General features: G+C 36.4%; 1 protein-coding gene across 4 annotated transcripts in view; it reads right to left on the bottom strand.

Annotated features, from left to right (window-relative positions):
• VTI1A (vesicle transport through interaction with t-SNAREs 1A) overlaps nt 1–26,423 on the bottom strand; it is a 266,773-nt gene that overhangs the window by 213,728 nt on the left and 26,622 nt on the right. For all 4 annotated transcript variants that reach the window (XM_083866526.1, XM_083866524.1, XM_083866527.1 and 1 more), the window contains exon 4: nt 3,316–3,393. In XM_083866526.1, the coding sequence (XP_083722652.1) occupies nt 3,316–3,393 (78 nt within the window). The remainder of the gene's footprint in view (nt 1–3,315; nt 3,394–26,423) is intronic.

Raw genomic sequence — 26,423 nt, 5'->3', positions numbered from 1 at the left:
GAATTGGGTTTTTGAGGTGGGATTGTTTGGGGTTTTTTTGATGCAAGAAGGGACATTTCTTGGTTTTCAACCTCTGAGTGCCTCATCTGACTACATTCAAATAATTTAAATTAAGAAGAAATTAACATATGTTAAGCAATGACTTTACTGAACTCTAGGTGCATTAAAAGCACTATATCACTACCTGTCTCATGAAAAGAAGTTGCATTTATTTCAAAAGAAGCTTTCAATAGCAGACTTGTATAATTCTTACATCTTCTTAGAGGAAATTTCTATATGCTCTATCTGTAAAAGCAGTTATGTCTTGGTATAATCATTATAAAGGAACTGTATTCCAAGTTATTCTAAATGTCATCTAGACACAATGGCTGCTACTTCTGGGAGACATGTTGGGAAAATGAAGAAAACGAAAGACAAATCACCATTAGCTATTCTTCAGTCTGTACTTCAATCCTTCTTCCTGAGAGAACAACCAGAAACTCACACTTATCATTCTATTCATTACAGCTTATAACTTGGCTGTGGTTTGCTGTAATTGTACCTTTGAAACTCAACTGAGAAAAGAGAAGCTAAACGAGGAAAAGATCCTGATAATTTATTTTTCCAATAGTGATCTGTTTTATTTCTAGCTTTTTAATATGGTCATACTAGCCAGCAAGCTTTAAGTTCCTTTTGTCTTCCCTCTCTCCACCAAAAACATAATGAAAATGTTTATCATTTGTTTATCACAATGACAAAGACCAAAAACTCTTATCTCTTGTTTGCCTCTGGGCAGCAACCCACGTATTCAATATTTCTATTGGCAGATTTTACCAATATTTGTGGTTGGGTACAGGAGCAATTCTGAGCTGGTAACTTTTTTCAACATCTCCTCTGTCAGAAAAGGAATCCTTTCTCTCCCTTTTCACAGTTGGTAACTGAATTGGGGAAAGCAAATCCACCATTTTTCAGCTAAACTAATTTAACCTAATCCAAACTTATTGAGAAGTAAAAATCATACTGTATTAGGGTCAGGATCAGTTCATGTACCTATATTTATTTCCATCAGACAAAACAAAAGCAAGTATTTGAAGCATCTTCAAATATTTTATATGGCTTTAACCTGAGCATCCTCTCACCATTTACTCCAAGTTTTCTATTGATATAATAATGTACAGGAGTGAAAGCATATTAGACCCGGGGTTACTGAGTTAAACACGAAAATATCTCATGTTCAGTGCCTGGTAAGTACCCAAAACTTACACTTGATTTTGAAAGATGTACATTCTAATAAGCTCAATACCAGCTGAAGTTTGTGCACTAACTGCTTGCACCCCTAGCTACACATATATAAGTACAGGTATAAATAAAGATATTAAATAAGAAAAAGAGAATGTGATATTTATTACTGAAACGATACGTAATGTACTTTAAAAATACTGGCATCCACATATTTAAAAGAAATTAGGTGAATCTTTTATGATGCTATTTCATTGTATTTTTCAAGAAAAAAATGAAGAACTTGAAAAAGTATAGAGGTAACAATTTGAAGTTGGGCTATAGAAAAGAATTTTGACTACCTAAAAAACTATACAACAGTCCTTCAGCAGCCAAAATTGTCTTCCATTTACATAGTGGCCATTTAGAAGAAAAAGCCCTAAGCTGACAAATGAAGGTTGAAAGTATCATTCAGTTCCTTGAGATGAGAACATGTCTCTTTCACCAAGTTTGGAAAAAAGATCATCAGTCACAAAAAGTGCTCACATGAACCAGTTATTTAAACATTCTATAAAAAGTGAAAATAAAATATTTTATCTCATCCCTACACATAAGATATTCTGTTATAAGTAAAGCTTCTTATCACAATTGCCCTTTTATGTCTGAATTCACACATTTTTTTCTTGAAATGTAAAAGTAGCAGCACCTTAAGAGAAATAAAATGAGAACCTTAACATTTTCACAGGACTGCATTTACAATCATGACATACAGACTGTGAAACTCTTCTCCCAAAAATAATCTTCCCCATAAATTCATTATTTAGGTATAAAAAACCCTCTTTATTTTACTCAAATTTTGGAATCTTCCCTTTCTATCATATATAAATATAAAGATTAATGTCCTTCAAATTTAAGTCTTCACATAGATATCAGAGCTTCTATACTCCAGTCTTATGCCTTCAGATAATGTATCCTGTGACTAATTTCATTCATGTACGAATTAAAGTCTGTTACAGAGCTTAAAACTTATGGAGCATGTTTAAAATACCCTATATGATTGGGGTTATGGAGTCTGTTTTGAAAGTCCTTGAACCAGGTAAGTCTCCAAGTCCTTATTTTTTTCTGTCCTTAGTGGAGCTGAGCCTATACTGAGCATAGAAGATACAAAAAAATTTCAGAACATTGTTCTGATCCATTTCCTTATTTAATAACACATTTATCAAGTAAACATTTAAACATTTTTTTCTTTTCTTAGCAAAATAATTTGGATTCTATCTGGTCGGAAGAGAAAATATGACCTGTAGGAAAACTTTGAACAAAAAATACAAGACTCTGATAATATGAATTTCAGAAAGAAAAGAAATATTCTCCTTTCAGACAAAGTGTCAAACAAGTTTAATCCCAAAAAGAAATATTAACAGGTGGGTCAAAGTCCCCTGAATAAAACTCCTTTACAGTTTTCGGTAGTCTAGCAGGATCCTCACTGTAGTATGCAAAACAACAATACGGGTACAAGATTTTTAAAAAGTCTCAGGATTATCAAGCTTTCATTCATTAAAAGAGGTGGATAGCACTCTGCATCCTAGTACAACATGCATTATGAAAGCACGCTCTTATTAGTACAACTTGTGTTTTTGGTACAAGGAGAGAAAATCTGGTTAAAGGAGGAGTCACACAAGGAAACTGAGTGGGATACTGCCTAATTCTGAGAGCGCACTTTCATTTGTTTTGCCTGCCAGTGTTGATTTAATTATACTGCATTATTATCAAAGCTGCATTATGTACTTTTTTATTCCTTTTACATGCTTTTGAGGTGAAGACCTTGGCTTTGTCGGCAAACAGCGTGTTTCAAGTTATTTCTTAAGTACTAAATAATAAAGAAAAGAGAAGAAAAGATTTTTTTTGAGATAGCAGACAGTGATCACAAGTTAAAGGGTTAAATGTAAGATCTCCAAGAAACATTTTGAAGTTGATTAAGACCCCAGCTTTGCATTAAACAGTATCACTTCCACATGAGTTGTTGCTAATACTGTTAAGGAGCAGCTTGAGAAGCCCAGTGTGCCAGTGACCTCCTTCACCCTCCAGCCACCCACTAGGGCTTCTTGATTAGCATCCTACCTGGTTCTCTGAGGAATTCCCGTCATCCCCTAGGAGCTCATTCCGCACCTCATCACTGTAGGCGATTCGTGACCTTTTCTGTAAAACAAAAAGAAAAAAGGGTTAGGAAGTAAAGCTCCGAAGCCATTGGTATCAAGGCTGATCATCTTAAACCTCGAGAGCCCCCTAATGGATACCTATTTGACTAAAAAAAAAAAAAAAAAAATCTGCAAGTGAAAGTTATCACAAAGTTCTTCAACTGCTGTATTTTAACAAATCTGCATGGCAAAACTATAGCATTTCTAAGACAGTCACACCCTCAACATTGCAGAAATGAAAGCAGCTTCTGTAAAGCCTGAGATATGTAACCTGTGAGGCAATACACACTAATAGCAGAAGCGTTGAAAAAATGCCAGTGCAGGAACCAAATGCATTTTTCTGAAGAACACTTGCTAGCAGGCCACAGAACTCCACATAACAGCAATGGCAGCACTGCCTCTAGACAGGAAAGGAAGACTGAGTTTTTCTCATATAAAAAAACCCCCAAAAACCAAACCTGAACAACACACATGTGACATATCTGATTCTATTTAAAAATGTAGAAAATTAACAAGCATTTTCTATGCTGCTGGGAAAGGATCAGAAATTAAAGGGTGAAAGAAAGGAGAGAAAATAACAGTAAGAAACATTGTTTTACAGCAGTTCACAGAAATATCACAAAACTGAGACAGTCATTCATAGGATAGTTATGACAGACAGGATATTAAGTAAATTCATAGCTTATGAGCAACAGATTTGCACTTGAACTGATAATTATGTTGATTCTAAACTAGATCAAGTGCCAAGCAATGAAAAGCAAATGTGCGATGATTACCAAGGTAGCACAGGATTCAACAGAGCAATGCGCAAGTCCACAATGAGACAATCTAATTTTTTTTTTTTTTCTTTTTGAGAGTAGTTATGGTAATTTTTACACCTCATCAGAGGAAGAAACCCAAAAGTAACAAAAACTAAGCTGACTAAGCTGTAGGGCCTTCCTTTATTGATGGGGGCCTCCCCCACACTCTGCCATGACAGTGATGGCCAGTAGGAATTCAGCAAAAATGAATCCCTCCTCAACCCTTCCCTGCTTGGGCCATCATGCCAAAACTTCTGCTTGGGACTGAGGCACAGGAAAAAAACCACTAGAAATTATACTGAGCACAGGGAAATTCACAAAGAGGTGTAACTTAGTGGTAACAAAGAGGTGTTTGGAAATGGGTCACCCTTTGTGCAAGGGACCTAGCAGTGAAGTAAGCCTCGTACAGGTCACCCCAGAGCAGAAAATTTTAGCTCTTTATGCTGTGTAGCTCCCCTTTATTACCAACATGATCGTTACAATGTTTACACACTTGTGATTTACTTGCCAGCCTTCAGATCTAGATCATCTCCTAAAGCTACAGATGTAAGTAGGAAGGACAAAGCCTTGGACCATAGACCCATGACAAGAGGCGAATTGTGCCAAATCTTTTGGAGATCTCAGCTGTCACAGTTTCATACTAACCAAGCTAAAGTAGTCTACAGCATTAAAGGAAATGAGAACCTTTAAACAGGCTGTGGTATCAGAGCTGCCTGTTTAAATTATTCATTTCATCACTATGGGGGACTAAAACACTCCACAGTATGCAAGAAAATCATATGGAGATAGGTTTTGTTTTTCTCTTTTCTCACCAAAAAGCCAACAAATTGGCATAGATTGCTCAATTACATTATTTTCCTATTTTTATTTGATACACATCAAACAAGGAAGGAAATTACAAATATATACCAATAAATATCTAATAATTTCTGATTAACTCAATCTTAAGATCTCATTTGAGGTCTAGTAGTTAAACTGTCCAGTTTCTCCCAATTTCACAAAATGACTCAGCCCCATTGATCCTGTTAGTGTTGAATGCATTTATCATTATTAGACTGAGATGAGGAGCATGATGCTTCATGAGCTTGTTCTCCAGTGAACAAGCTTCCTAATAATATGTAGGGACTGAAATGATCCTTGATTACACATCATTTATTTGAAAGATATAACTGGATGATATTATCATTCTTAAGAGCCTGCAAGTGAGAAAGGAAAAAGAATATACTTCAGAGAAAGAAATAAATGTTAATAGCAATACTATTTTTAGAGGCCCTTTATAATCCTTTATTATCATTGCCACTGACATTAATAAATATATTTGTGCCATTGTTCTTTTATTGTAGTAATCTGTTATGATCTAAAAATCAGAATTTTTTATTAAAAGAAATAATGCTTTGGCTACAATTAGGTGTAACTCTTTGCCATAATCAATAAATAATTTTATACTACTTTTGATCACAGTTTCACTACCAAATGAATCAATAATATAAAAGGGAATGTCTTTGAACTAAAGTGTTCATTTATTCTTTCAGGATTTGTCCAAAATATCAATATCTTGAAATACTATTCTTATTTTCATTAAAGTATTATTGGCTAACACTTTCAAATGTGGCTATCAAGATTAGTTCAGCTTGTCTGAACTCAATAATTAAGTATTTTTTAATTTATTTTTTTTTTACTTTTTAGTTCATAACCATCAGCTGTTTATAAATATATACTTTAGCCAAATGCAAGAATGATAGTTTGAGCTGGAAATGTCACACACTCTGCTACAGTTTGAAGGAACCCAATTCATAATGCATTTTATAAATAGTTAATGACTTCTATACATAAGCTAACCAGGCAAATCAAGAAATTGTCAACATTTTTAGTCTTAGTTGTCAGTTACCACTGTCTACTGGTACTTTATATGTATGTTTCTAGAAAAGACAGAAGCTTTACAGAGTTTGTAATCCAAGGCATTTCTGGGCAGCTCAATATAGGTTTAAGAGGTTCTGTGTGCAGTTTTTTGTCTGCAAAGCTCTGTCATATATAGAAGTTTTCCTTGTATTTTATATTTTTTTGTATATACCTAAATAAAAAGTCTAAGCACACAAGTGGTTTTGCTCAGTGAATGTGTTTGCAATGTTGTGCCCAAACACAGAGATGCAAAAGGGTTAAGCTACTTTCTACATGAACTTCAACACCCAGAAAGTTTCAGGGACTGTTTTAAATGTACTACAGTATCCAGACCTTCTGACAAGGAAGAATTTCTGATTCCAGGCAGATCTCCCTTGGTTTATGAACAGGATTTTTGCATACTGATTGGGTGATTTCCTTAAAGCCCTGTTCAAACAGATACACTTGCTCAGTTCTGTCTGGCAATTTGGCTTTAAACAATCTGTCTACTTGACCCAAGCCTTAACATTTCCCAATAGAACTGAATGTGTTCATAGGCAAGCCCAGCTAAATTAGAATTGAAATGAATTAACTCAGCTTAAACTAATTAAGATCTGTGATCTGCAGTACCACCCCCCTGTATGATTCTACATGTGAAGCAGGGTACACGTAACCAGGCTGTAAGAATTCTGCTATACCACTAATCTGAGCATACCAATGAAGTTCCTCTATTACTAAAGCATATGAGAAGTTAATTTCCATGGCCTACACATGGCAAAGCAATTGCTTAAATTGCCTCACCTGGGAATTTAATACAATGTTATCATCAGACCAGCCACACTGTAAATAGATTTATAATGCTTTCCATGTGCTAGGCTAGGTTGCATATGAATTAAGTAATGATCTGGTATTACAATACAATCAGCTAGTTCCCACACCTGGCAGACAGGATATTTTGCTAAATTACTACCTATACAGATACATCACAACATAAAAACAGAGAAGGTAATGGGAAGAGAAACAATCTACATGGTGTATGACCGAATTTTACACGGTAACCAAATAAGATGTAGATAGAAAGAGGTATCCAAAATAATCTATTTCCAACATCTGCACAACAGAACACATACTTATTCATTTCTATTCAATTTTGGCCTAATTTTCCGCATTCTATACTTTAATTACCATCCACATTCTGAAATGTTCCCATTAGTGAAGGCCAGAACTAGCCAGTGCCCCCTCACTCCAATGCACTTCCAGCAATCAGCCAAATAATTGATACAAAATATTGTACATTTTCATACATGAATTAAAGAATAGCTTTCCCTTTCCTAAATGCTAAGCAGCCCCCGAACAGATGAGCAAACGTAGGTGCATTTCAGACAAAAGACCCAGCAGGTCCTTTTATCCCAACCTCTCAAATTTTCAGGCTCAATGTTTTAAGAGCAGATTAAACATATTTTTCTGGTGGAATATGTGTAAACAACAAAAAGGCTTATTTATTCACAAACATCTGTTTTCATACAAAATTTATTAGAATTTCCAAGTATATATAAATGTTATTAAAAATCTCCAGGTATCTGTTTCAGAGTTTGGCCCTGTTCTAAAGGTAAATAAATACTTGAGATTAACATAACCAGAAATAATTTGTGGGAATACATCAGATTTTATTTTGTGTTCTTTGACAGCAGTCACTTCTGCCACTGGTCTTGCTTTTTAAAAGCAAGGTGAAAAAAGGGACCTGACCTCCAAATGGACAGCTAAATACTGCAGAATATATACTTTCATCTCTGCTTTTTGGAATAGGTATTTAAGGTTGGTGGGGTTTTTTTGTTTTGTTTTTTTTTTTTTTTTTTTTTTTCCTGAGCACAAATGGAAAAGATACAGTTTAACAAATTTAGAGGGAAAGTGGCCCTACTGAACAATCTTAAAGCTTATATTGAAACAGAAACCCAAACTGGTTTCTAATTAAATAAAAGAAAATGGAATTTTTTTTCAATTTGAAAAATTGTGTTCAAACTTCAGTTTTCAAAACTTATATTTCATTTTCAAAACTGTATTTCTCTGCAAAGGTGATCATGGAACAACAAACCAGACACTTCAGACTGCAATTCCAAAGGGGTTTCCTGTTCCTAAGTAGCTGAGTTTTTAGCAATTGGGTGCATGAAGCAGGAAAATTTTGCTAATATACAACCTGATGCAATGCTGAACTTCCAAGCATTTCCTTAAGAAAACTGAAAAAAAAAAAAGCCCCCAAACAAATAGATACATTCCTGTCCAAAAGCAAATAAATACTATTCCACGAATCCACTGAAAGTTCTGATTGAAAGGATCAATTTAACAGTACATGTCAGCTGGCAAAAGTCAATGTCTCAGCCACCCCCAGTGTTGCCTCCCTCCCTGCACACGCAGAGAAGAGGCTGCAGGCAACTCCAAAAGAGGGACACAACTCAAACCCCGCGTTCTGCCAATCTGGCAAACGTCAACAGCTTCCTGCAACAGCAGAGAGAAATCAAACTACAAGTGCTAATGTGAAATTAATGCAGAGATACTATCACTCATCTCAAATAGATGTCACAGGCCCATAAATCTTCTTTTCAATAATCCTCATCAAACACGCTTTTAGTTTCATTATGGGGTGAGGGTAGGGAGGAAGGTCAGGCAAACCCCCATGAGAACACAACACATTTTCTTATGTTGATTGTGAAAAATGCAGCTTCTGCCCACAAAACTACTTCCACCTCAAACTCAGGATCAGTGGATCATGTATGTCACCAACAAGGTAGATGCTGAAACTGCTACACTGCACCTGCAGTGGGTAGGGAAGGAAACAGGTGACCTGAGAGAGAACTGAAATTCACTGTTTCTGTGAATTTATGGAGTAACAGAGGATGATTTCTATTGTGACAAAGACAGTTCCATTTAGAAAAACAGATTTTATTTATCTGAACTCAGACTTCTAAACTTAACAACCCAGAAATGGAAAGATTTTTTCAAAATTCAAAAGGTTGGAACTAGCTGACCCCTGCCTCATTCTGTTTTTAGAGAATGCTCAAATATTCACTATTATCACTATGGAAATCTATAGAGACATCTAATGAAACCCAATATAATGCAATGCAACAGTTATAAAGCCAAGAATAGAAAGCTTCAGGTGAGTACTGCTTGGGCTTAAACAGTATTCTCCAAACATAACAAGGAAAACTCCCCTTAGGCTGACATGTAAATCAATTTTATTTTTCTTTTTATTATAACTTATCTTTGCTTGTTTGAATTACCACATACTAATTCCAAACCTTGGTCCCTCCACATACAGTATTTTATTCTTTCATCACAATTTTAGTTTCTCCAAGGTGCCTTTAGTGCTGGGCTGTTCTGCACAGCAGTTTGCCAGCCTTTTTACTCATGTGCCATAATCTCAAAATGTGCCAGGCATCAGCTGGTGCAGGAAGGATGACTGGGTATATCTGCAAATTTAACTGTAACATCTCTGTAGGCCAACAGTGCTGCATGACCTCTGCACTGCTGACTTGCAGTTATTCCACTGTCCACTGTTACCCACAGCTCACAGTCTGTTCCTGTAATGTGCTTTTCAGTACTCTAATTTCAGTATTTCGTCCAACCCCCTTCTATGGATTCCTTCAAATGACCATTATTAAACTATCATCTTTCATTACAAAGCCCATCTTTACACATCTACTTAGCTGGCTGAGTTAACCAACTTCAGTCAGTGGAAATTCCTTTACAGTGTGCATGAGATCACACAAATTCCTTCCTTCTCAGATCCACCTTCCTGAAAAGCCTGTTGCTTCCTTATAACCACCCTGAGAGTGTTCAAAGACCAGTCTGATAATTTAGATTGTTAAATTCAAAGTTAGTTGTTGTGCCTTTTGCTTTGATATATACAGCACACATATTGGCTAATTTGCTGACAAAGGCTTTGCAACTTGTAACTCTTCTTCACTATGGCCATTTCTATCATCAGTGCTGGAATAAAAGGCAAGAGCAAGGCTGGACGGGGGGAACACCCTCTCTTCCCAGCTCAGACTACAGTTTGATACTAAAGATACTTCAGGTGAAAGACCACACCTGATCCAGGTTCAAAGTAATCTACATATTGACAATTAATTTGGGTTTGGGGGAACTAAGTGGGATAAATTCTGCTGTTTAGAGCACAGATTCACAACTGGACTTGAAGCAAAAAAGGACAGATCCAGACTTGGCCTTAAAAAAACCCCATCTGTATGCAAAGAATAAGAACAGCCAAAATCAAGCCAGTATTCTCAACAGATAAATGGCTCCTCAGTCCATGTTCAGGCTAACCTGCAGAAATATTTCAGGATATCAATATGATCACCTAAAACAATGCATTTATTATGTCAAATCCTAGAAGACTCTCACCCCTAAAGCAGATTTTAAAAAGTCATGTGAGGCATTGGAAGTCAGTCACTAACCATATAGGCTGCTGTTTTTCTACAGAAGTCTCTGTAAGACCTGAATAACTTTGATTTAAAGACCAGCAGAAGCAGGCTACAAAATAAGCTTATTTTGGGAATGGTTTAACTACAGCAGGTCTTTGAAATATAATATATACATGTAAGAATTACAAGTTTCTCTGCAAAACTACCTTTTAGGGAAAATTGTTAAAGATAATGGTGGAACAGAGAACTCCTAGAGCCTTTTAGAAGCACACTACAAAGCTTATGTTTCTTTTATGAAATCTTTATTGGTCATCTCAACTCATCTCCTTGCTGTAATGACCTAAGTCATATATTTTAGTGATTTCTTTTATTACTATGAGATTAGTTTTGTGCCTTTTTAAATAAAGTCTATTTTACCACACAGCTTCATTTATCCAGCTAATGCTATTGAAGGGACAAGGAGTAGCTACACATCAGGACCATGTACTTCAGATCGTTTCGTGGTCCAAAGGCTTTATGCTGTGTGGTAAGTGTGTAATTAACATAAATGTTTTCTAAACCTTGGAGATAGAAGATAAACTTCAGTGTGTTGGACCAACAGACAGATGAACTGAGAAAATAAAAATATGGAGCCATTTTCCTCCAAGAGAGGAAGTTTAATAAGAATGCCAGCTTGTAGAGAGTGGTCCCAAAGGCAGTAAAACAGGGAGGAAAAAAATCTTAAGGAAGTTTAACATTTTCTAACTAATTAGTTCACACTAATTAGCTCATGGTGAAGGATGATAAACATCTCAGATAAACCAAAACATTAAATGTTCATTAAAATACCTTTGTTTCAGCCAGTATCTCCATCTGGAGCTCAGGTTCCCATTGCTAACAGTAACAAGACACCTGCTGGTACGTTCCACCTGCTGGTGGAAACCAGCTCCTTCCTTTCCCAGATAAAAAGCATCCAAGTTTTACTTCCTTCCTCTATTTGCTACTTAATTGCCTTTATCAGTCTGTACTTACATTCTCTGGCTTGACACTATGGACATCAGCAACCGTAAATGCAAACCTGTAATTGGGCTGAACCAGTTGCCATTTTTGAACACTACCATCATCTTTTTCAGCTCTCCCACTCCCTGGATTTCTAACAGTAGGCAAAGCCCAGGAAAGATGGTATTTTTTAGGCTTTCCAATTAAAAGTACAATTTTGCTACAGAGCTCAGTTCTCTTAATAAATTATACATTTTGTCCACTGTGAACTCCGTGTTCACAGTAAAAACCAAAATGAAGCCATAAAGACAGATCTCATTTTGGACATCCAGAATGAGGGCAGGGAGAATGAGATGTTTCTAAGGCAGCAGAATTGTCCCACCTGCATTTGTGCTACTCTGATAGGATCTATTTTAAATCAAAAAAACTTAAGCAAACCTTTCCAAAAATACTTCTTAGTCCCTCAAAATCTATTTTTAGACACTGTCCTTTTTAACTGAACACACATACTCTCTCTCAGCTTTCCAGTCATATATTGATATATGTCTTTTTAATTTCTGAATATACAGAATAAGAAATTTTCAGTTGACCCCTGAAAATATTAATCGCAATGTGAAGAACCCTATTCCATAAGAGTAGCACATGATTATTTCTGACTTCACCATTAAAAAAAAAAATAATGCTGGGTGCAAAGAACAATTAAATAGACACATGGTGTAATTATGGTAGTTTGCATACAAATACACCCATAAGGTACTGATTCTGCCTGCTTCACTGCAAACATTCTGCTCTATAAGCACATTAGCTCAAACTATTGATTAATGAAAAGGAAAATGAAAAATACTTTGTGTATAACATAGCCCTATCAAAACTCATGTTTGGATCTTGCTATTCCTGAATTTATTACTTTTGCCCTGACGTGACTTAGCTGAGATTCTCTTTCCTTCTAGAACATATGTACTTGCAGACAGACATGTTGCCTTGCCTCAAAAAGATAAAAATTGTCTGAGTTTAGTAATTTTAGCAGTTAAGTGGCCACAATTTGGCTTTGAAGTTTGCAGCAGATTGATGGGGGAGTAAATCTGTACTTTCACTGCTCCCCACCAGGCACTACTGGGACAGCACCAGTTGTTTCATGCTGTGTTAAATCAATAGCTAATATGGTAAAATACTAACCCGATGTTCAGACATAGTATTTTCCAGTTTTATCACAAGCTGATGATGAGCAGTTCTTGCTTTACGCTACCTGAGATAAAAGTCAGTAACTAATCCACTACCTCTAATTTATCAAAAATCCACTACCTCTAATTTATCAACCGAAAGTCCTCCTCCTTTTTTGTACTGCCTCTCCATTTTTCAGTCTCTCCATCCAGTGAAAATTCTTATTAAAATGTTCATTTCTAAATGGATGAAAAAATATTACTATAATACACATATCTATATGAAAAATAACCATACCAACCCATTCCCTACTTTGTTCATTTCTTCAGAGCTCAAGTCTTAAGCCTAATAATACAGTGTAAGGGAAAGGCAGTACACTTATAGAAAATATTGATATTTACATATATTTGGTATTTAAAGTGTCTGGTAGACAAGCTTCATCTAACTTGTTGTTATTTCCTGTTACCTGTGGTATAGTCAGGAATTCTGCCTCCAAGTGGATCAGCACACCACACAAAGAATAATGAGCAACACCAACACTGGCAGGAGCTCATTTCACACTAAATACTGATGTCCAAACTAAAAATTCACTGAGTATTTCTGTTTTGTCCCTGCTCCTATGTTGTCACCAACAGTGCTTACACATTTCTATTGATCTTGTTTATAGCTGCCTAGATTTTCACTGTCAAGACAATGTAATGTGAACCTTAAGGAAAATCTCACTTGATGTATGACTGCATAAAAGCTGTTATCTCAGTCTAAGCTTCAATTAGTCCAGAACTTGTACTGCCTCCTATAGTGGCCATTAATGGATAATAAGGGGAAATCTTAAGAAATAGTTCAGGGATGGAATTATTCTCATTTCAGTAAATGCTGCCTGTTTCTGTTGATCAGCAGTTCAGGGAGTTTGAGGTATATTTAAGAGCTTCACACTTAATAATAAACCTTGGTGGTTACTGCTTAAATAACACCTCTTATTTAAATAGCAACTGAAGAACAGCATTCATGCGCAAGAAGAAAGATGTTCAGATCTCAGTATTAGGACAAAGATTAAATTCAAAAGTTATCCCACTTTTCACTTGAAAAAATGGGAGTGAAATTCCAAACAAAGAAGCTAACAGTTAAAGTATCAAAAGCAATTAATTTGTATCACAGAGTGTCCTAACATCTCTTCCATGGAGCACATTTTGGCAGTAAGAATTTAATACTGAGGATCTCATCTTTACATGGTGAACTCCAGAATAAGAGAAAGATTACTTAATGAATTACTTTCCAATTTCAGCTCATACAAGTCAGTTGCTCGCCCAATCTCCTAACAAACTATGGCAAATATTCAAATTATTCATATTAGAAAAATAGAACTATACAGTCATATTATATCTCTGCTCAGCTCCTTTGAAGTGCAAGAAAGGCCCAGCACCATTTGACCAAACATCTGTCCCTCCACCCCAGCAGCTGTTCTTGCATGGTACAGTGTAGAAACTTCTGGTATAACAAAGCTGTTAGCATCAAACACAGATGATCTGACACAAAGCCAAACAAAGTTTGATAGCATATGGCAAACATAATAGTTTCAGCACCAACCCATGAACCTGACATGCAAAACCAATGTGGAGAGAATATAAGGAACAAGAGGAAAAAAAAAATCGCATTGTGTAGCACATACCCAGGTTTCTGAGTCCTGAGTATTCAAGGACAGACTCAAATTTATGCAATAACCTCAGGTTAAAATTTCAACTTAAAAATGAACTCTCACAAAGCTAGACAGTGATAACAATCATGCCACCAAAATCTCAAATGTTAACCATGCCATTCTTTCCCCATTATTAAACAGTTTTCCATCTTATGCCTTTCATAAGTTTGTATCTTCTTACCTCCACCTATCACATGCTGACTCCAGTGCCATCATACTCACCTTTTTCTAGCATGAAGTGTGAATAATGAAACATCATATTTTGTTCCCTTTCCCACCACTCATTTTGCCATTTCCTACTGGTTCCCTCCCTGTGCTCAGATATTTGGGTCGTCTCCTAAATTCCCTCTTCCAGATCCTCACAGCATCATACACTGCACAACAAACAGGAGTGGTCATCTGGAGGTGTCATTTGTCCATCACCACTGTCCACTGCTACTGTGTGCAGCTCTATGGTTCTACAGGACAATGACAACCTTTATGACAGAAGCAGAGCAGATTTCAAAGATTTCTGAAGTAGTGGCCTCACAGAAAAAGTTTAGAACATTGTTGGGTAACAGGTTATACTTTCTTTTCCTTAAAACAAGATGTACATACCTGATAATACAGGATCCTGCAGTGAATCACAAGACTGACACTTGAGCCTTAACTCCAAAACATAAGTGATTCCACAGTTAAGCAGGAAAATGGGAAGCATAGCTGCATACAGCTCACTAGAGGTATATTTTTATTTAAGGATGAAAAGGAATTATTGCACCTTAAAAAGTATTCTATTAGAAAGTATTTGCTAGGCCATTGGGATTCCTAGTTTGTATTTCACTTTTTGGATCTAAACACCTCATCAAAAAGAGGATATTTCAGTCATTTATTACATTCTGAAAAGATCATTGCAGGGGATCAATAGGAACCAGTATGTGTTTTCCTTAACAGTATATCCATAGGTGGACACTAAAGCTGACACATTCGTTTGTATCACTCTGGGAAAAACAGTCAAGACCTAGTGGCTGGATTTCTTCCTCCATATTATGGATCAACTTTGACTACACAGACAAAACCACATAAGCACAGAAATCCCCACAAAGCCACAAACCAGATACATGGAATAATTTATTTAACACTATCTGCTAAAGGGGGAAGCACTCTAAGACTCTCCCAATCACTCCAATTTCATATAGGGACATCCCTGGTGTCAGTGTCCTGTTTTTCTCAGGGGCTGGATAGTCCCCATGGTTATTAAGAAGAAACTACCAGTCCACTATCTCAAAGAGAAGGGTGCACATACATATTTCTCCTTTGTCTGTTTGATTTACAGACCTGAGGAATATGGATTACCTCTGTTATCTGCACAAACAAGCTCTACTAGAATCTTGGCATTCAGTCAACTTTTATCTTGGGGACCCCAAATTGTACTGTTAGGCAACACAGAGCACCTATCTCGACTGAATTGTCATACAAATAGATTTTTGTCAGATGTTCAATTTGTATGGGGGAGCATGCCAGCAAAAACAAAAGTCAGCAACTTAAAACAACAAACCAGGCCCTGTGCTGACAGGAACAAATTACTATATTCCAAATGAATAAGAATTACTGTAGATCACAGATCTTCAGTATGAGCACTACACAAAGGGTGGAAAAATGTTCCTCAAATTAATTCTTTCTGGTAACTCCGTGCTCTGAAACAAAAAAAGGCTGAGTACAAATAAAATACAACACAAAATAATACAAATAAGTAAAAAGCACATAAAGAGGTACAATCAAAGATGAATTAATTATTTAACAACTGGTAGTGCTAAGACAGGAGATGAGCAAAGACTCATTAGAGTTCAAAAGTAAACTTTTGCAGTTGGTCAAACAGTGCAGCAGTGTGTTGTACTTCTAACAACTCCCAGATCTGCTTTCGAGGCAATGACCTTACAGAGCTGAGTGCACTGCGAGGTGATGCATGCATCTTTCTGGGCAAAGATAGAAGTAGCTGCAAAAACACAATACATTTTGTTAGCCCACCCTAGGAGCAAAACTTATTTCTGTTCTTCCACAAACCACACAGAAGGTCTAGCACAATCTTTTCAAAGAAATCTTCTGATCACTCTGTAATTATTCCTTTTCGAGTGACCCCTTTCCATAACACACCATTTATGAAAAGACCTTGAAAACACTTTCCCTCTGAAACTTGGTAGTATGCTACACAGACCTTAGCATTTGAACTAGGAATTACTTTTCTTTTATGGATTATAGCACTTTAAAAAGAAACTTTCATCTACAAGCTAATTGGAATGAAATTTGTCTAAATATTTTTTCTGTTTCTTTTTCTGCTGTTTGCAATGTTTTTGAGGGCTTGTTTTTGTTTTTAACTCTGTTGAAAAACTCAGTATGTTCTCTTATATTCTATCTCCCCGCCTGACAAATAAAACAATTTCCAATCTTGTCTTCATGACTGCAATTTCTTACTTTGGAAATTATAATGTCAAAAAAGCAATGTGAAATAATAATGTAACACTGACCACTGGTAGGAATAAAATTATATAAAAATCCCACCATCCTAATGAAAAAAAAAAATACCACCAATAACTACACTGAGAGAAAGAATGTACAAAATCAAGTAAAAAGTAAAGAAATATTTACTTCTTGAAAGTTATCTCCTGGCAAAATTTATTAAAAATGCCTGCATAATACACTTTTAGCAAACAAGTAATACTAGAAAAATAAAGCTGCAAGCAGAAAAATATTTTAGTTTAATTTCTGTAGGATCTTTCCATTATCTGTACAGTGTATACAGTGATTTTGAAACTACAGGGAAAGTACCCCTTCCCATCATTTTAAGACATTCTAGAGAAACTTTACACAGAACCAGCACAAAAAAGTGAACAGTGGAACAATAAAGGCCTATAACCCAAACTCTATCTCAATAAATTAATTTGCCTATAATGGTATAAATGTAAGGCATTAGTCAAATAATTAATACTAAAATGGTGACAGCCTCGTTTGGTAGAAAATACAGAGCAGCCACTTTCCAGTTTACTTTTAAAAACATAGATGATAAACAGGGTCCATTGAACTTTGAGCAGCTACAGCATGTCAGCCTGGGCCCTAAGACAATATAATCAAGATGGATTTTGTTGAAAGCTGCTGTGATTAACCTAAAAGCTCGATGGTTGTAGTTCCTATCTTACAGGAGTAAGTATAAATGTAGGATGTTCCACTCTTGGCCTTTGCTCTCCCAATCCTACACCCATGCTGAGAGATCAGTGTGATGGGCAGCACAGAGGTGATGCCAGCCCTTGTCCCTGCTTGTATTAGAGTCAACTATCAGTATGACCACATTAGAGAACAAGTCTAGAAAGGGAACTGTATATTTACAGATTGAAATTAGAGATAACATACATAACACAGGCAATATACCTGCACAGATAAATACATGTCATTCTAGTTCTGCTTAGTAAATGGAAGATGAAAGCAAGCAAAACTAATGTAATTTTGAATGATGATTTCATTATTTCCCGTGACATTAAATAAAGCATTTGGCAGTGCAGAATTTTTTTCACATTGTTACAAAATTGATTTAAAATTATGATGGGGACTATTTGCTATTCAATCTATACCTGTCTGATTTACAATCAATACATGAACTTAAAAAAACCCTAACATGTCTTTAGAGTAAAAGCTGTGTGTCATGGAAGACTATATAAACTGTATTGATGGAAGCTATACAATGTACAGAAGCACACGGCTACCTGCTTCCTGTGGTCATTGTCTTTTTCTCATACACTGGGAAAAATACCATTCTGCTAAGATCTGAAGTTTTAATACTTTCTTTGTGGGGTTACGACTCTTTCATGTGGAATTCAGAAGCTGAAGCATAAGTACACAAGATCTACCTGCATCTTTTGACTTGAATTTTGTAAAATTGGCATGAGACAAAACCCTTTGGTGAACAAATATACAAGGGAGATGGGAAGAGATTGATCAATTGATTACTTTTTAAACAGAAAATGTAAGAAAGCTCCTTCCCTGGCAAGATAGAACTTTATAATACAAACCCTTTCAAATCACAGTGGCTGAAGTTCTTTCTAATGAGACTTGATTTGGGGAAAATATCAAACTTTTCTCACTGCACAGGGACAGCATTCCTATCATATTTTCCTATTGAATGAGCAGGAAATATATGAACCCCAGCTATGTGGCTGCATCAATACACTCTTTGACACGGCAATTCATAGAGGAACGTGGCTGAAAGTCTAAAGATCAAGTACTTCAGTTTTAAAGTTTTTAAATTTAATTATAAGGAGCATAACATAGTAAAACAAAATACTGCCTTATTTTAAAAGGAGTACAACTGTGTTGTTGCATAAACCTGATATCATCAATGTGGGCATATCCTTCAATAGCAAAGCCAAGGCAAAGGTCAGATACTGAAGTTCTTTGTGCAGAGAGGACATCTTTCTGACTTTAAAGCATCTATCACAGTATGGCCACCAGGCCTGAGGGAGTTATTTGAGACCTACTGAATTACCAGTAACACAGTAATATTAGACGACACTGTTTCTCATTAATAGAAGTGCTAAGGGGGGAATACTAGGCTTGCTCTGAAGTTACATAGCTATACTAAAAAAATTAGCAGTCTGAGTGAACTTCATTGTCCCACTCAGTAGACCACAAAACACTGCTTCACACAAAAAAACCCCTGCACTACTAACAGAGCACTTTATAAAAAAATTGTATCTAAGTAAAGAACAGTAATGGTTCACATGAATTCTTAAATTGTGTTTAATATTCAGTGACAAACATCAGACTTTATACAAGGCTTGAGAAGTGTCTAACTATTTCTTAAACTCAAGTTTTGTGTTCAAACTTCCAGAAACTGGTTAAAATTTTTTTCAAGTACCTCTTTCAACATAATCCCTTCATTTCCAGATAGTTTTCTAGGTGGTTGTTGCTTATATTGTAAGTGCTGCATTTTAAAAATAATTGTGAAGTGGTAAGGGTCTGATTCCCAGCTGGAAAAGTTATGTATAAGCAATAACTCAAAAAAGTACAGCCTAATGCTTGCATTATCTTTAGGTAGGTATATAAATCCAAAGTGTACAAACTTAAAAAATATTTCCATTTACAGGGCTTTTCTTGAGAATGTTCCTATTAAGTGAATGAGGCAGAGATGTAGAAACAGATGGAATTTGTTTGTATTCCCAAATAAATAGTTGTGGTATTTTCCCCACTTAAGTTATACTATTTCCAGAACTAGGATCACACCAGAACAAAGAAAGTCTTATTATTTCCTGCATAGGCTGAAGCTAAATATATTGATCTATCACCCCAAGTAAACCAACACATGCCTCCTATGTTCCCAAACTTTTAGTTGGGATAACATGCACTACTTATCTAAGGAAAACTTCCACTGTTCTGGCAGCCAGGAAGCTCAGACACACTGTTTATACCTCACCTGGGCACAATACTGTAGAAGTGACTGCATCACCTTCTATGTCACATGCAGTCAGAAGAGTACAAATTATAAAGCTGACTTAGCCATGCTAATTCAGACCAAAGGTCTGTCCAGCCTAACATGCAGTACACCCAGGAAGTACCAATATTAGGAATCCAGGGAAGGGGTCAAAGTGCATGACCCTCTCTCCTCTCTCACCTTGTGGTGGACTACAGATCAGTCACTTTCCAACTCTGATGCCCTCTCCTCTCACACATTTTTATTTCTGATTCCATAAATTATTTGATGCCACCTGACACATATTGTGAGCAGTGGTGAACAACTTCTTGACAATGCGTCTTGTCTATATGCCACTCCATTTACATAATCATCCCTCTATATATCCCTTCCCTCTTAACCCTAGCTGAAAAATCTCTGTCCATTACCCAGTTCCTTGCACTGAGCTGCTCCAGAGCTTTCATTAGCAGCAGCATAACTATGTTCTGCAACTGCATTTTTGGGGCACAGGGAATTATAATCACACAAGGAGTCATAAAGGTACATAGGTAGAGAGATGATTTGTCTCAGTCTCTATTCCTTTCGTAGTAATTCCTTCAGTGCAGTTTTCTTTTCTGAACACTATTGAGTTTGGACTTTTTATTATATTTTTTCCAAACAGCAACACTTGCCCATCACTGGGAATGTGAAGTCAGAACTGTTTTCCTCTGATAAGTGCATTTTTTTCTGCTTATCAAAATAAGCTTCGCTTCTGAGTTTAATACTTAACCACTCAGAACACTACCCCTGAAATAATTCATTTAGTTTTTCCTTTTACTGTCCTGCATATTTTAGTATCACCAGTAACTTTGTAAATTCTTTCCTTTTTTATACTAAGACACTCTAAAAATAATGCTGAACTTCACAAATAGAAACTTGTGGGACACCACTGATGAGCTTCCTCCACAGCGAGAATTGACCGTTTCTTCCTAGCCTTTGTTACTTATTGTATGGAAGTGTCTTCTCTAATGCCTCACATGGTAACTTAATTTTTTGAAGAAGCTCTGCTGAATGGAAATCTGTGAAATCTTCTCCACATAAAATAAACTTGTTAATTTTGCTTAATTAAAGAGAGGTTCAAAGTTGCACACATCAAGAAAAATGCAATGGATTGAATTAATTAAATGAAGGGTATGAAGTGCAGCTGTCTCTTCTAGACACCGACTAGTATCTATTTCCATTAATATTTCCTTATAAATTCCTGTTCAGCCTCCAAACAGATTTGAGCCACACAGACTCAAGATCCAGTGTATGAATGCATACAATTTTTAATTTATTTATCTTAAAGAGAACCTTTGCTGACACCTAGCAGATAAATGATTAATTGCACTTCTTACCATTTTTATGGAACCCCTACAGCTGATATTTTAGAGCCCAAAATGAAAAGCTTATCCAGATAGAAAATAGATGGCACTGATATGCACAAAACCCCCCATACCCACAAAGTAAACAGAAGTGCCAGTTATAAGCATAATGAAACATTTCCTAAAATTACACCTTTGGGTACAGATATTCTCATTTGTATAATTTCTAGCATCTGCTCAAATCTTAGTAGATAATAGCTTTAAGACACAAAAATAAAAAATCTATGCAATGCAGAAAACATTATATAACTTCAGAACCCTGATAACTTACTAGACAGGAAACTTTGCCACTAATACTAATAGAGCAGGACCTCCTTCTACCCACAGAATAAAATCATCCAATTACATAGGATGAAACAAATTAAAGAAAGTGAAGGAATTCTAATATAACCAGTTACTCAGTTTTATTTAATGCACTATCATTTTCCAGAGTCTGTGCATCCCTGCTCCTCCAACAGCTTGACAGGGAGCCTGGGAACAAGTCCAAAGTGGAAGGCTGCTCATGGCAGGACCACCCATTCTTCTACCTTCATAGACAGCCCTGATATTTTTTGCCACCACTGGTTTTAAGTTCAGTTCTGACATTTTCACACTGGAGCAATGACAAAGCGTTAATGAAAAACCCACCACTTCCACATTTGCATCCTGCTTCATCATTCTCTGAGTTTAGGACAAAACACAACTGACTCACCCTCTGCAAAAGTTCTACTCTGATTTTTTAGTTCCCCTGATCTTGAGCCAAAAGTTTGATAACTAATTCCTGTTCTGGTGACGTAGTTCTAGGTTGAAACGTCACTTTTGACTCAGTAACTCTCAGTCCCAATTGAGAAAGGCTGGTAGAGTGTAAAAGTAACAACCATACACACCTGCTTTACCCTTGCACCCTTCTGCAGCAATCACAGAGAAATAATATGAAGCTATTTGGGGTTTTAGTCCAACCTAATATACTTATTCTTGTGGCAGCTGGGGATATACCAATGGGAAGTGTTTGATAAAAGTTTCAAAAGTCATGTACAACTCTACTGACTTTTCTAAGCTACCCCACCTCTCTCATTTTCAGCAATACATTCCTATAGGAAAATTTTACAACTCTCCTTCGCTAAGTGAATCAGCTGCATTATAGACAATTTTATCTTCAATAGTATATTGTATAATTGTATCTTTCCCTCAGCTGTAACCTCAGTTCCAGTTCAATCTTGTTATCAGTCTATCCCATAACATTATTAAAGAGGAAAAAATCACTTCTTTTAGTAAAGAGGGAATAAGAGGCAGAGTTTTAGTAGTAATTTTTTTTTCAATAGGAGCTGTATAGTGACAAACATTCTCAGGCATTGCAGAGTCATTTTGCATCATGCCACAGAAAAAGATGACCACTGATCAAAGAAAGACTTTGTCCAGGTAAGATTATAGAATTTCTTGCATTTCTTTCTTTGCAACAACCAACACTTCAAAATCTTTGCGGTACTTCTGTCCCCCTCTTCAATGACTTAAGGATTAGCTTTGCTATACAGAAGTTTCTGATTTCATTACTTCAGCTGGTATACTCACCTACCCAGAAGGCCTCTGGATATCCTGGTTGCTTGACCATACTGGAAATTCACATGAAATAAAACGTATCAATGAAATTCTCCAAATGGCAAGTGATTTTCTCTGAATTCGTAGCTGTTCAAACCCTACCTTGCTAAGACTGAAAGATGTTTCTTGTGACAAAATCATGTCAAAGGATGAATTTTCAAAAGCACTTATGTAATCTGAAAAAAACAAGCCCTCCTTGAACCATGAAATGAGGGGCAGGTTTCTACATATCTTCTTTTCACAGGTTACTCATGAGAATCTGAAAATCCCACCTGAAAAGACATAAGACTAGAATTTTTAAGAGGTCTAAGCTGCTCAGTGCTGAAAGCCATTGAGGATTGAGCAGTGACTCCTTCAGGGTCTTTTCTGAAGAAATCTCAACTTGTATCTTTTAAGCTGCCACAGGTAAAAGCTTACAGCAGCTACAAAGATGGCTTGACAATGGGGAAAAAAGATGATAAAGATGGCAATGGCAGTGGTCGGAGGTAAAGCTTCTGCATGTTCCTGCAGACCTAGTGAGAAGGCAGCTTTTGATGGTGGCCTCAGAAGCAGCTTAATCGTCTGCACTGGGGCATGAAGCAGCTGCAGCAGGGACTGCTGTAAAGGAGGAAGCAAATCACAAGGAATAAAATGAAAGAAAACAGAAAAAAACAGACAACCATCTAATCATGTCCTTGGTGGAAGAGAAACTCAGAGAATTATCGAGATGAGAAAAGTTTTAAGTCAGCATCTTTCCCCTAAATGGAAAGAAGGATTCGAAGCTGATAAATACCACCTTATCAACCTATTGCATTTAGTCCCCTTCCCTTGGACTCTCTACTGATAATTATGTGAAGAGGCACCAAATGAAATGATTCAATAATGCTTGGCTTCCTCAAGCCCAATTGCACCAGGAAACAGACACAGGAAATAAAATCACCAAGATACCAATTTACAGTTCAAACTGGTCCACAAAAGGTATAGAAAAACTTTTCACTTTAAAGGAGCACTTCACATGAAGGTAAGTTTCAAAGAAGCAGATCTAAAGCCAGAACATTTTACAATTTCACCAAACTTTATATTTTTGAAAATGTTTTGGTCTGAAGCTTTGAAGCTTTATTCATTTTCTTGAGTTGAAAGCCTCATGAACCATCTAACTACTTTGGGTTCACAACACAGAGTCATAAACTTTGGTGCTGCCTGTAATTTCATCCATTTCCTGCCTCTCCTCTCCAGAAGAAATGCAAGGACAAAATTAAATAAAATATGTTTATATATGAAATATTTTAAATTAGATATAGTTTTAATTGTCCCATAGCTACCACAGACTAAACTGGCATCACTGTATTCCATATACAGCAAATGTTGCATATGCATCCACACACACATAAATAAGTATACATCTGGATCTGGCACAGACTTTGAGCAACATTAGAAAATTTGCAAAATAGAGCAGCATTAAATTAATATGCAAATTGGCTGAGAAACCAAAGACACTTTGAATGAAGACAGTTCAACACAATTGCAATTTATCTTGTATCATTATATCTTACAGTTATAGAAATACCCAGGTATGTTGACACATCCTGAATTTTCTTCCTCAATCTTTCACATTTTGTTCGTTATTTGTAAACAAGCACTATTTTATATGTCACTGCATTCTGATCCTTAGTTACTATCCCCACATGGAACACAAGCTTAACAACATTGCAAAGATAGACAGCTGCTTGACCTTGCCTTTGTACCCAAAGAAGCTCCCTGTTAGTAGACCTTGACTTCCACCAGTCCAGAGAACTCACTTGTTACTGGAGTAGCACCACAACGCTCAAATGTCCCACATCACACGTTCATAGGAGAAGGACAATGTAAACTTGGGAAAGGGATTTCTTTACAGGGAAGCTGGGAATAAAGTGGGCCACAATGGAAAGCTCAGATTTAGTCACTAATACCTGAAAGAACAGCAAAAGGTCAATGATGCATTTATCTTCCTCTGGACACATCCCTCATCCCTCAATTACACCCACTGTGGAAGTCTTCAAATTAAAAATACTTTAGACCTTCCATGTAAAAAAGAAAACCCCATGTTCCACAGACATATCCAGTATATTCAAACATGTCTAAATGTTAATGTACAGCCTCTCAAACACCGTCCTACAGTTTACCAAACCATTGGGATCTGAGCAATAAGATCCATCTGCGGTCCAGTCAAACATCCACTAAAAGGGACAACAGTGCTGATATGATATTTCCAGTCTTTCTGCCAAGTTTGCTACCACAAAGTGCGTGTGTGTGTGTGTTGGGATCACTCTATAACAAGGAGGGAGCAATGGTAAGAGGGACAACTGTCTCCTTTTAGCAATCTTGTTTCTAGCTGAGGAGGTGGAAGGCTGAGCAGCTTTCCTTCCACTCCCAACCATCTGTTAAAAACATCAGTGAGGACAGTTCTACATCAGCAATTACTATTGATAAAACAAAAGTGCTCTGACACAATCTTTAAAACAGGATACTTAATTTTATCAGTCTAGAGAGGAACTTATTCTTTCACAGAGTTACTGATTAACAGCAGTCTGGATCACTCACCCCCCTCCCCAATATGCAGCACATTCTGTGCCAACTATCTCCCCTGAGTTTAAGACTGTCATCTATCTTTTGGGGGAGAGAGGGGAAACCTGACCTCATGTAGTATTTTACTAGAAAAGGCTGGAAGTCATAGGGCACTAGTACAAATACCAGAAAAATAAAAATAAGGAAAAGAAAACAGAGAAAAAAAATCCACAACCAAAAACACAATAGAAACAATACTTTGTGTTCCTATTTTAAGTGCCTCTCTCAATGCTATATGCATAGCAGCTAAAGGCAAGCTGGAAACCAGCCAGGTCCTGGCTGCCAGCAAAAATTTTGTCACCTCCTTTGAACATCTGAAGTATGTTTACCCAATAGATTTCATTAAATTACACTTCCATTAGGAAGCATACAATGTTGATACTCATCTCAAAGATAAAAGGGATCGCTAAGAGGCATGTCATCCTGCTCCCCAGCTGATTGCTATTTCTGGGCCAATCAAGGAAAGGAGCCAGAACAATACTTAGTTAAAAAAATGCAGCATCTCCCCAAGGACTACATACTAAGAGACTGCAGCTCCATTATCAAAATGAGCATATCATTAATGACAATACACATAGAGTATGTTATTTTAATACAACTCATACACAACAAACAAGCTGTATTTGGGTCATTAGCTGAATTTGTAAAGCAGTATTTCCAAGGGTTAGAAACTCCTTATCGAGATATGAAGTTTATAGGTTGGGAGCAGAGAGAGAACAAATATTTTATATGATCCCAAAATACAGTGACTCTAACAGCGCTCTGCGGTTTGAAGTGCAATGTAGTAGCTAACAGAACAATAGGCTATTCAAACAGAAGTTCTCATTTTAAAGTAAAACAGAAGTAATTTAAAACACCAGGCACTGTTTTGCTAAACATTTATGAGGGATAATGAAAGCAAAATGCCACCGATGCAGTTTATACTGTATGTATCACCTTTTAATTTATTATTACAGTACAGCTAAAAAAAAAAATTACTCACACCAAATTTTACAAACATTAAAAAAATCTGTAAAAAAAATAATGCTGATTGTAAGGTAAGACACTGGGGAGGGAATAACATAGGAGAATCAAATAATTTATCCTATGGTAGGCTGAGCCTTTC

The sequence above is a fragment of the Zosterops lateralis genome (genome assembly GCF_965231275.1).
Source record: "Zosterops lateralis genome assembly, chromosome: 8".
NCBI lineage: Eukaryota > Metazoa > Chordata > Aves > Passeriformes > Zosteropidae > Zosterops > Zosterops lateralis.
The sequence above is the reverse complement of the archived record's forward strand: the minus strand, read 5'-3'. Positions and strand labels throughout refer to the sequence as shown.